We start from the raw sequence: 12,190 nt of genomic DNA on the forward strand, positions 1-12,190 counted from the left end.
ATAAATATAGATTTGCTGATTTTGAAGTATCTGAGATACAGCAGAACTTGATTTTAAATACCTCCACTATAAAATGGATCAGAAAGAGCAGAACAGGAGCTGCCACATGCAGACATCTCCAAAACACTACTCAATACAGGTGAGTTAACTCCTTGAAACTTTGCACAATCCCCAAAACATCACTTCTATGACTCAAAATGCCTCCCAGTTTTAGCAAGAAGAAAGCGGAAGGCCTAGCTGTAACTTCTTCACGTTAATGGCACAGGAAAAAGCAAATGAGTAACTAGTTGAGAAGATCCTTCCTCGAAGCGATGAGGTATTTACCAGGAAAGAGCCCTGGCGCGTTATTTCTCTCCCAGTATCTACCATTTCCATGTTAAAGCAAGGACAGGGCATCCCAGAATGTTAGAGTGTCCTGTGGAGCTAATGTCCTCAAAAAATAATATAATCTGTATATAAAAATATCCTGGTCACACCGGGTGAGAAGGAGAAAGGTTTTAGACCACAAAGTCCCTCCATAAAGGGACATGGTTTAAAAAAAAAAAAAATCAAGCAAAAAACCCCAAGAAGAATCAAATTTCATTAAAATAAAGTACTAATGAATTATACCTGTATTATGATTGCCTGATTGCAATGAAATGTGAAAAGAAAAAACTTATGACAACTTCAAAGCACAGGCAATTCAAATGCATTTTTTACAGAATTAAAAAAAACCCCAACAACACAACAAAGTCTTCAAGAACCACCATTGGACTAAGAGGACGCAGACAAAACTAATTACAGAAAAAACCCCAACAAAATAACAAGAACAAAACAAAGTTTTATTCAACTCCAGGCAGGAATTCATACTATGATTTAACAAAGACTCAGTATGATGAGATTCAGCTGCATATAAAGAGCCTGGGCTATTTGAGTTGCCATTATTAACGTGAAACTCAAGCCTATCAAAAAAAGCAGTAATAACAAACTGAATGATAATTAAGGGAGGAAGTCTGGACAGACCAGGCCAGATAGGATTGGAAAATACCTGGACTGATATCTCTTCTCTCCTTAAGGGACGAGAAAACTCAGTTCTTAAAAGTATGCTCGGGCTTAGTCAGCACAGGGCAAGTGCCCAGCTACACTCATGCACCAGAGACGTCCAAGCCAAAGAAATTATTTTAAACCTGCCCCTCTTCCCAACTCCGTGACTCAAACCCCCTTCCTTCCCTGCTCTTCCAAGGGTCGAAGTGGCAGCCGCCGCCACGATACCTTCAATGAGGTCCTCGATGGCTTTCCTCACTCCTCTGTCGAAGGCTCTAGCGTCGGCGGGGCTTTGAAAAGTGAGCCCGAACTTTCTGTTGTCGACTTTCCAGTGGTGGAAGGTGGGGTTCGCCTTTGTGTACACCAGGTCCTTCTTCACAAAGCACTCCAGCACCACCTGGGGGGGCACGAGCCCCAAAAGAGGAGCAGAGTCACTTTTCCAACCCCAAGGACAGAGCCGTCCCCGACCTAAAAACAAGCCAAGTCTCGCGTAGGGGAACATCCTTCCCTACCAAATGATGACTAATAAATGCCAGACACTGTAATTGTTCTCATAACCATCACACATTCATCTTTTGCTTGCGCTTTGAGTAGGTGCTTCCTCGCTACCCCTGGAGCCTGTTTCAAGACCCAGTGTGGCACAGGTTACAGCTAGCGTGGGCTCAGGCAGAAGGAGAACTTCTTCCCTCAATAATTTTGCTCGACGGAAATTTCATCCGCCAGCAACAGATTTAGGAGGTGCTGTTACGCTCCCCCACGTTTTTTTTTTTTCTTCCTCCCTCACCCCAGCCAGGCACTCATCTCAAGCTTTGTTGTGCCAAAAACCATCTCTAGGGTGACGCTCAGGAAGAACAGGAATGGCTTGCAAGTCTTACCCCGTCCCCCAAACCCACAAGCATGGCTCGAAAATACTGTAAAAAAAAAAAAAAGCATCCTAAGCAAAATAGTATTGCAACAGACAAGCTGTACTTGAAACAGCTTTAAAATACCAGTCTTTTTGAAAGCAAGATCATTTCTGACTCAATGATTTATCCCCCCCGCCCCCGCCCCAACACTGAGTTCGCAGAGCCTGTGCAGGGAGCGTGCATTTTTAAGCTAGCCCATATCTTCACAGGAGCAAATTTCAGAAGAATCAAATAGTTAGAAATGAGATAACAAACCGTAACATCTAAAATGGACCCTGGAAACAGGGAAAAGGCTTTATTGAACTGATTTGTGTGGGGAAAGAAGAGAGCTCTTTTTTAAATAAACAGCTACCAGGAGAAAGCGAGTGCGTCAACTCATAAGAGACAACTTGTCTTCATATTCTCACTCTGCTCATTCAAACCTTGAATGGCACGCAGCATAAATAATTCATGGCTGTTTTAAAGGCTTGCGCTGCATTACTCAGTGCAATGTGACTGGCTTCATGGGTTCTTTAGACTCCAGGTCACTTCTCACATAACTCTGCTAGGTCTTAGGAAAAAAACCCAAAACAACCCAGGTCCTTTTTCAATCATCAAAGGGGGGTCTTTGCACATGGATGTAAAAAAAATTTACCTGTTCCTTCCAGGTGGTGGCATGACAACCTAGATAGCAAAAGATGGCAATTCTAGATAAGGATGGGTTTGTTTTGTCCGATCTGGTACTAGCTGCATGTCTGTTTTTCATTTTTTTAAAAAACTTGCACGAGAATACAATAGCAATAGATTTGGGATAATTCTCATTATAAGAACAGACAAAAGTTGAATTAGGTTCTATTACCAGTTTGTCTTTCTGCCTTTCACCATGGATTAGAAATCCACTTCTTCCATTGCCCTCTGGGTACGTGACCTTGCAGACGCCAACTCTACTGAGACCGCCTCCTTCTTGCGGCAACCATCCCCCACTGGAGTCATCTCGGGTCATAACCACAGCTTTGACTCGCACAATATAGCTGTCACTGCAATGGTAACAAAATAAAAAGAAAACCTTTTGTGAGCATCACATAGTCTCATTGGAGCGCTTTTCCTGAGGGCGGTATTTAGACAGCATTGGTCTGGTCCCAACACAGAGACATCCAGTCCAGGACGGAAGTCCACCTCTGTGGCAGATGGTCTTGACAGCTCAAGCCATCATAGGAAAGACACCCATCAATCAGCAAGGAATGAACCCACTGGGTTTCCAGACGTCAGCATACAGATCAAACAACCTATGGTGCCAGACACCTCATGCAGTTGGGGACCGGGACCAAGAGAGTGGAGTGAGCCAGGCAGCACCCCAAGGCCACCACCCACAGGGGATGCATTGGGGCATCAGGTCTCCAAAGTGTTGGAAGAACATGTGGTGCTCAAGTAACACATGAACAAAGTGTTTTAAGGTTTCTGTGATCAAATTAGTGAAGCGGGCTTTGGAAGACGACACTCAAATTCCTCTGCAACTGGGACAGCCTTATGGGGGAAAAAACCCACAAGTGTGGTTCCAACTGGTACCTCAGATAAAAGGAGACGGGAACCATGTCAGCTCAGGTCATCAGGACCACACCATGTCCCTAAAACAGCTCCACCAGAATTTCAAGGGGCTTTCAAAGGTGACACATCACAACCTCACCAGAAGCTATTCCGGAAGCAGTGAGAGATTTGAGGGTGATCCAGGTGCCCATCACCACGGGTCAAAAGAGCCCCCACATCAGGCTTCTTCCCACACCCTTTCCACGGAGCAGTTACAGCATGGTTAGACATCAGCCACATGCAACCACAGCACTCTCTGCTGCAGAGACACCCATCAGCACCCACAAAGATGCCACAGGGCACTCAAACCCAGGCAAAACTGGGAACGTCAACAGGGGCTAAAAGAAAGGATGCATAAAGAAAATTGCCCAGTAATTGTCCATCTCCAGGCCATCAGGTGAGCTCACCAGGAGGAAAAAGCCCAACCTGTCCAGGGCTCCAGGAGGAGGCCTTTCAGAATGACAGGTATCATCCTTTAGGGAAAGGAATTTCTCCTTGAGGAATGCTCTGTATCCAGATCTTTTCCCAGCACCCTGAAAACCATGACAAGGGAATCAGCCCTTTCTATCCAAAATTAAAAAGCAGCAGTAGCTTTCTTCATCCTGCACCTGGTAAAACCACCTCTTGTTTTCAAACATTATTTTTGCATCACTTTTGTAATCCAAGTGCTAATACTTGAGGTCCGAGTTCCCCTTTCTCTAACATGACCAGATTTTATTTCATACCTAAGCAAGCAGCCTCACGGAACCCACTTGAAGGCAGTTTTGACGACAGGCCAAGGGAGGCAGCGAGCATCTTCTGGGCAGAGGTGCCCGGGACCAGCTAACCCCTTCTGCAGCTGGACAGATCTCGCAGAACACACGCTGTGATTTTCCCTTCACTGGCTTTATTTTATGGATACTCTAACTTTCTCACCAGACCTACACAATGAAGGCAGTACACAGATGCTTCAGGTTCATCCTCTATTGCTCTGAGGAGTTTGCCCTGGCTGATTAAAAGCTCTTCAGCATGCTCAGATACATGGCCGTACCACAGCTGACACATGCAGGGCATTCACAGAACTGAGAAACAAAGTTTTTAAGAATATTTTCGCTCCGAGTCCTTAAAGCAGCATCCTGGTACAGGAAACAGGGCAAGCACGTCTATAAACAGATCCAGTTACCTTTTAATTTTCTAATGAAAACCCATTTCTAGATTCTACCAGTGACAACTTTAATCTCTTGGCTTCCTGATACTCAGAATTAAGCAAAATATTTCAGCTAATTTCCTACCATACAAAAACTGAGCTGCTTCCATCCGAGACAATTTTTATTCTCCTCATCTCTCTACTGTTCCCATATGGTCCATAAGGACTAGCAATTAACAGATAAAGAACAAAGGAAGCCAACAATACATTTCTATATAGTTCTCCTGCTCCCCAAAGATCCTTTCTGGACTTATTTTTAACTCTTTTCACTTCTGGGGAACTCCCATTAAATTTCAAGCTCTCTTCTAATGTTGGAGCTGCTTTGATACGACCTTCTTTCCCATCCTCCCGCAAAGTCATCCACAAAAACTGCTCCTGCTCCTTCTTCCAGGCTTGGAAATTGCCACTAGCAATATAGCTTCCTGCGGGATTTACCATTCGCTCTTACGGCAGCAGCCGGAGCCTTCGGCTGTCCCAAAAGTAACAGCGTCTTCAGTTACTTTACTGCAGGAATCGTCCACTTAAAGGAAAATTAAGAAAGCAGCAGCTACTCAGTAATTTGCATCAATTACTTGCGCATTTCCATCACCTTTCAGTGATTTCTCCAGGCTCTTAATTATGTTTGAATACTAGTGGATCCCTACACATTAAATTTAGGTCCCCCGACTACTATCCCTGCCCATTATAATCACACCCTGGTGGGGCACAGAGCCATATGGTTTTCATTTTCATATTCGTGCTGATATCGTGACCCATGGCTCTTACAACCTCTGCCACCAAGGCCACTGATTTCACCCACATGCCCAACAGCTGCATGACCAGAAGCAACGCCTATTAGAGGAAAAGACAGGCACTTCGTTAACTCAAACTGTTGGTTCTACTTTTGAGCAGCATTTTTTTTTGGAAGTTGGCATCCTCACCCTGGATTGCCTCATGCACTTGGTTCAAGGTCTTGGAGACCAGCGAGAACACAGACAGGTTTTGGACCAGGATTGGCGGCTGGCATCCGCGTACATCCGAGATGCTCCCGTGATGCCAGAGGGTCAGGGATTGGGGAACAAGGGGGTGAGGAAACAAGCTGGAATAGAAGTTTTTTGACCCAAACGGAACAATCTGGTAATTTGCTTTAATGGAAAGTGGATGGATTGATAGTGGAGAATAATTTGCTGGCTTTTCAAGAATATGTGGTGGAGAATGAGCTTAAAGGAACCTAAATACAAAGTGAAAGACGTTAAAATTTTTCTCCTTTGATCATTACTCATTTGTCTGTCACCCCCAAATACCCAAGAGAACACCATATAAGCTGCATCTCCCCCAACCTGAAGAGCTACCTCCTAAAATATATCAAGCCAGAAAAGCTAGTCTCCATTCCACTACCAGAGCAAGAAGACCTCTGCTCCTCTATTAGAAAAGGAACTTGTCCAGCAGAAGGGTTCACCTTTGGCAAGGTAAGCAGAGCTCTGGCTCCGTTAACGTAATCCCTTGGCACATCTTCCTGCACAATCAAAAGTCACCGGTGATGTCCCCATCCCCGTTGCTACTAGATACCTAACACGCAACCTACACCAAGGGACTTTGGGGGGAAAAGAAAAAAAATAAAGAAAGAAAAAAGGTGTTTAAGGCTTCTTAGGGCTTGATATCTTGGATTAGTCACTGGACTCAGACTCAGAAGCTGCACGTTGAATTTTCAAGGCTACGCACTGCTTCCTTCAGTTTTATATGTCAAAATCTTGCCTGCTGTTTCCATCCACAAGCCTAGAATAGGCAATGCTTCTTTCCTTCACGCCAGTGTTGATAAATACTTGGGAGGTACTCAAATATTTCAGGTCCATATAAGGACCTTGCTTCCTTAGCATAAAAGCTGTTTATTTTCTTTGCTATTTAATTTTACACGACTGCACCGAGGCTCTGGCTGGTTGCAAGAGCTCAAAATCCTCCAGAGTGATCTGCAAATCCCACATGCATGTCACTGCTAAAACCCTGATGCACCGAAGCAGCGAAACAACCATGTTCAAGTCATCCAGCTGCACTTTTATCGTGGCAACTGTAATTTGAGTATTCCAGGAGAAATGGTTAATGAGGTACGTGAAAATATTTGGTCCATTACCATTAAAGAGATACCGATTTCCGCTGAGATTAGATAACGCAAGCCTTTCGTACACTTAAAAATGAAAGAGCTAAAAAAAACCCACAGCAGCCTTAGTTCACCTCATTTTATTGGCTTCTTAAACTTTAAGACCGCTCTAATTGTCGGGTTTATGGCCTACGCACTACGCGTTTCATGCAAACTATTCCTAATTACACTCTTAACTGGAATACTTTGCTATCTTAACCCTACAGATTTGTCTTCAACAGTCTTAAAAGCTTGGGAAGAAAGTATCTGCAGGGATTACCCAGCTGCATGGCAGCCAGCCAGCATGTTCCAGGGCTGCTTCAGGTTGTTCGCCCGCCCCACCCAGAGCAAAAAACCATAATGAACTTGGGGAGTAAAGGTAGCGCAGAAAACCACGTGCTGTTTTTATTGGAAGGAAAAGAGAGCCCTTTAAAAATTATAGCTCGTGGGTGTGCATATTATCTATAAAAAAAAATTTAAAAAAAAGAAGTGTGTGCATGTATAATTGCTACTCTGAAGGGTATTGAGAATTTTCCTAAACAAGAAGTGACTGAATGATTACCTTTGCAATAACTGAACCACGGCTGCATTACCTATAGCCTAACTTTTACAAAGCATTTGTGCCTAAGACACAGGATAACAGGCGGATAAAAAAGTGCTTTCCTCCAGCACGCACGAGCTGCATTGTTAAGTGCAGCTGACACCATCCAGTGCTCTCTGACATGAGCCACATCACTTACAGCAACTGCACCACAGTGAAACCAATGGGGGAAAAAGCTCAAATCCAGGACTAACCAGCAAATAATTCCTTCATTAGTTAAGGCTTTAATTTTACCAGTGTCTTTGAAAAAGGAGGGTCAAAGTACGCAGCTCCCCTCCACCAGCCGCTCTTCTTTTCCACTTTGCTTCAAAGGCAGCAACTGCAAATACCATCTGAGATGTCTATAAATCCCAAGGTGTGTGTGGGGGGAAGTAGTTCAACCCACCACATTTACTACTTTCCTTTAAGTCACATTTAACATCTAGAACACTTTCCAGACACCTTTCATAATTCAGTAACATTTTTTCCTCTAGCCAGGCTAGTTAACCAAAACATAAATGTACAGACTTCCATGCTAACGCAGCCATTTGGCACTTCAGTATTTTCCTCCCTTCTCGACTTTCCAGCTTACAAGGCCAGGAGAGATTCAGGTCTCAGACAAAACGGTAATTGCATATAATGGGTTTCAAAATTATGGACTGCTGTCTTTAACGCATCCACATTCCCAGATCCCAGGGAAGAGCCAAAAGGACAGCAGGAGGCTGTGAACACAACAGCAGCAGAGGTCGGGCTGTTCAGCTCAACTGAACCGCAGACACCGGGCGCTTAAACACAATTTAAACTACATGGATCCATGCAAATTTAACTTTACGATTACTGGGGCATAGACTGTCTTTGGCTGAGCTGCATGTATTTCACGGTGCTCTCACTTCGCCCTCTGTCCCTGTCCCAGCAGCTCTGACAGCCGGAGGTAAAGCCATCCCGTTCTGCCCAGGTCATCCCTGGAAATTATATTGCAAAGATCCCCTCTGGAGTTCATCCCGCAGGCATTTTGATGGAAGTCATGAAAAACTGCTGGGTTTGGAATCCCACTTTCCTGATCTGATGCTTGGTTCATGAACCTTCTAGCAAGGGTCAAATACCTGCAGGTCATAACCAGAATTTTCTTCTTCAAAATCCTAACTTATCACTTTGTCAGAAAAAAAAACTTCTTAGTGCACAGAGCCACAGCAAAATAAAAGTTGGTATTTCGATGTAATTTAAATTTCCAGCAGGTCTGCACCACTCTGGTCAGATGCAATGTTGAAATGGAGCCTGTAGAAAACCATGGAAAACCTCCCAGAAGTTTTCCTTGCCCTCACCTCTGCATCACACCAGGAACACAGAACCACTGCATCTGTAACCCATCCCTAGTATAACAAATTTGCAACCTATATTTTCCTGTCTTTTAAATCCAATACTGCCAGAACAAAAAGGCATCTGCGAAATTTTGGTTTCCACCCGGGTCAGATTAAAAGACAGTTCGGTCTCCACATGCCTCGCTCCAGAGATGCTGGCCTAGTCCTGCAATATGCCTGTCCTGGGGCACTTCATCTCAAACCAGGATTAACCTTACAAGTCAATTCCAGGACATTTCTCTCTGTCTGAACAAAATGAGAACACTTTGTTGGCATTTAGCATTTCCTCCCAGCTTCCCTCTGAAAACAGAATTTCTTCTTCCAACTCCCCAATTCACACCTGGCTACTGAACTGAGTGCGGCAGCATGCGTTCAGCTTGCACACTGACCATTTTACACACACACACAAAAAAAAAAAGAGGGGAAACCCCCTTATATTAACTCCAAGAACACCATTAGCTGCAGAAGGTGGAAGAGGAAAATCCTGTGTTGAAGGAAGCACTCATGTAGGATTTGCAAATCACTGCCAGTACGTTATGAGACATGCACAGTCCTACCTGCACATCCCATAAAACACCCCAGATTAGTTTTGCACAAAGGTTATCCACTACTGTGAATTTTCCTGCCAAAAACCTTGTTGCGTGCAGCAAAATAAATCCAACCCAGCAGGACGATCACTCTGATGGACTGCAAGGAGCCTAGATGCAGCAGGGATATTCAAAGGCTCAAGCGCCTTCAACCTTCCAAAGCTTGTCTTCCTATACAACACAGGGCTTCATGCAAGCAGCAAGAGGCTGGAGCAAAACCAAAGTACCACCTTTTCATTTTACTTTTCAGTCCTTGATGCCTTTCTGGGTCTAGAGCAGCCTCAAAAGGAGAATAAAGAGGGGCCAGGTCCTCCACGGCCAGTGCCCACCAAGCCCGGGTTTGCTTCCAGCGCTGCAGCCCATCCAAAAAGCTTCCGTAAGAAAGATTAATAGCAGTTTTGTTTGGGTTTTTTTCAGAAGGAAAAGGACTTCTCAAAAAACCAAGACACCTGCAACAATCCAGCCACCCGCCTCCACATCTCCCTTAAATGCTGAGGCAACTATGAACAAAGGAACCCTTTCACCAAAATGTTTGTTAAACATTTAAAGCTGATTTTATTGAGTTTATTAGAAACAGCTCTATTCTACTTGCTCAATTGGGATTTCATAATCCCATACTTATTTCAGATCCTTCCAGGATGTACATGGAAAAATTATTTTTTATATATATTTATATATAAATTTTTGCATATATTAATATTAGTTTGGGGTTTTTTTTTAAATTTATTTTTAAAGTGACACACACAAAAGCATCAGCTTCTGCCACGAGAATAAGTCTTGCAGCACCTTTTTACAATGCAACATCCCGGCTAATTTGGATACACCAAATTAGAGGATGAGACCAATCATCTGCTGCAGACAGAGCCGCTGCTCCTTACGGATCCGGTGTTAAAAAGCAGCAGGGTTTGGCGCAGGCAGGGCACCATGACAGCTATTCGCACAGCTGCAGGGTCGGGTGGTTTAGCCTTGCACAGGATAAACGGGTTTTTGGCAAGTGCAACCTCTCCTCCTGCACCACACTTGCCAAGCGATCCTCAAAAAGTGCCATACACATGGGCAAACCCCCAAATGAACTTTTTTTTTAGGGAAAAAAGCAGGCTTGCAAACATGCTGATGGCCAAGCAGAGATCCACTGACGCAGCTTGAGTGCATGGATTTTAAGGGCTATCCCCAGAACTTAGCTTACTACACAAACAACATTGAATTAAAGTGAAAGTCTACCTGCATCAGGGGCAGATTAACTTATTACTCATTGTCGTACTGAAGCATTTAAGTAATATATTGTTGAAACTGTCTTAGAGCTATCAAAATCCACAGCAAAAGTTGTTACAAAAATACCCCCCGCTGCCAATATTTTTTTTATTTTTTTTCCCTAAAAGACAGCTACAACACCACTGCGATGCATGCTAAAGACAAAACTTTTAAGGAAATCTCTTCCAAAAAAAAAAAAAAATCACAGCGAACTTTCATCTCACTGGAGAACAGAACTGCCCGAGGACCAGCCTCCTTGCAGCTTTACATGGCAGCTGCTATGTCAGTGATTGCAAATTACAGGTTTGGGGTTTATTTAAAAAAGACTTTTCTTCAAAATTGTTTAATGGATCAATTCTGCAATAAATCATTATAGCTGCACAAGACAGTATGTCTTGGAAAGTTGTAAAAGAAAAAAAAAGAATCAGTTTAATAAGATAATGCATTTAAATAATTTATCCTGCAGCTCATGAAGCCAGCATGCAGTACAGGCAATAGTTGCACACTCAAGTCTTCCTATTTTTGTGCGAGCGTACAAAATATTAACAGATTTCAAGGAAAGCTAATTAGTATTATCATTTACTGTAATGAGAAATAAAGTTGTTATTGCATGACAGATGGTATTTGTTTTATATCACATGGAAGATAAGCAAAAAGCACATAAAAGCTTAGCCAAACAGGTAGTTGCATGAGATCTGCATCCTGAATTGATTTTTTTTTTTACTCACTGAAAAAAGCCACAACTGACTTCCTCATTTTTTTCTAACATACTGACCATAAACACTCTGTTACTGTTAACCTACGTTAGCTAATGAATGGCGATATTTAGCAAAAATAAGAAATAAAACTACCAAGCACAGCAACTGTATTCCAGCTTTAGAAGTTTTACCGCCCTTCTTATTTTGTAAAATGAAACTAGAGATTTGATACCGCTCGCCAAAAATTACAGAGGAATGTAATGGAGAAATCTATTCAATTCACAAGATGACGGGATTTCCACATCACCCTCTTCCCCATCCAATGAGTTTTTGCTGTCACACCTTAGACCGCCGTGATGCCCATGATGTCACCAAACGTGCTGGCCAGACAAGATATCCCATTACTCCTGTATAACACCACATTTTGCAGATGAAGCACTACCCATCCTAATGCAGCCATATTACGGAATGAGAGAAAATAATGCAAGGCGTGCTTATCTTCAGCTACAGAATCAATGATACTCCGCAACATAAAAATAATTATGTATGCACACATGCATATACATAGCATGTCTGAAAAATTCAAAGTTTACAAAAAGAAGAAAACCAGAAATCGCTCACCCTAAGCAATGTGCTTTTTCCCCCCACTCTCCTCCATTTTCATGGGTGAAGAATACAACTATATTTATCCCCTGTAAACATCCTCCCTGACATGTATGATACATCTACAAAGGGTAGCCAATATTTTGAAAAGTAATCCTGTGACTCAATTCCAGCTGAATCTATATCACAGAAGGGAGGAGGGAGTAAGCAGGATAATTGTTGTCTAAATCTAAAGGGTTTTTATCTTTTGTCAGGTAAATGCATTTAAAAAAAAAAGACGACATTCTCAACTACATCAAAACCAACACGCACGTTGATTTTGC

General features: G+C 43.0%; 1 protein-coding gene across 2 annotated transcripts in view; it reads right to left on the reverse strand.

Annotated features, from left to right (window-relative positions):
* The window catches only part of SPRED2 (sprouty related EVH1 domain containing 2), a 65,286-nt gene that overhangs the window by 24,079 nt on the left and 29,017 nt on the right, over window positions 1–12,190 (reverse strand). For both annotated transcript variants that reach the window (XM_054822420.1, XM_054822421.1), the window contains exons 2-3: window positions 2,767–2,944; window positions 1,252–1,420 (exon numbers count right to left, since the gene is read on the reverse strand). In XM_054822420.1, coding sequence (XP_054678395.1) covers window positions 1,252–1,420; window positions 2,767–2,944 — 347 coding nt within the window. The remainder of the gene's footprint in view (window positions 1–1,251; window positions 1,421–2,766; window positions 2,945–12,190) is intronic.

Source organism: Grus americana, chromosome 3, assembly GCF_028858705.1.
Source record: "Grus americana isolate bGruAme1 chromosome 3, bGruAme1.mat, whole genome shotgun sequence".
NCBI lineage: Eukaryota > Metazoa > Chordata > Aves > Gruiformes > Gruidae > Grus > Grus americana.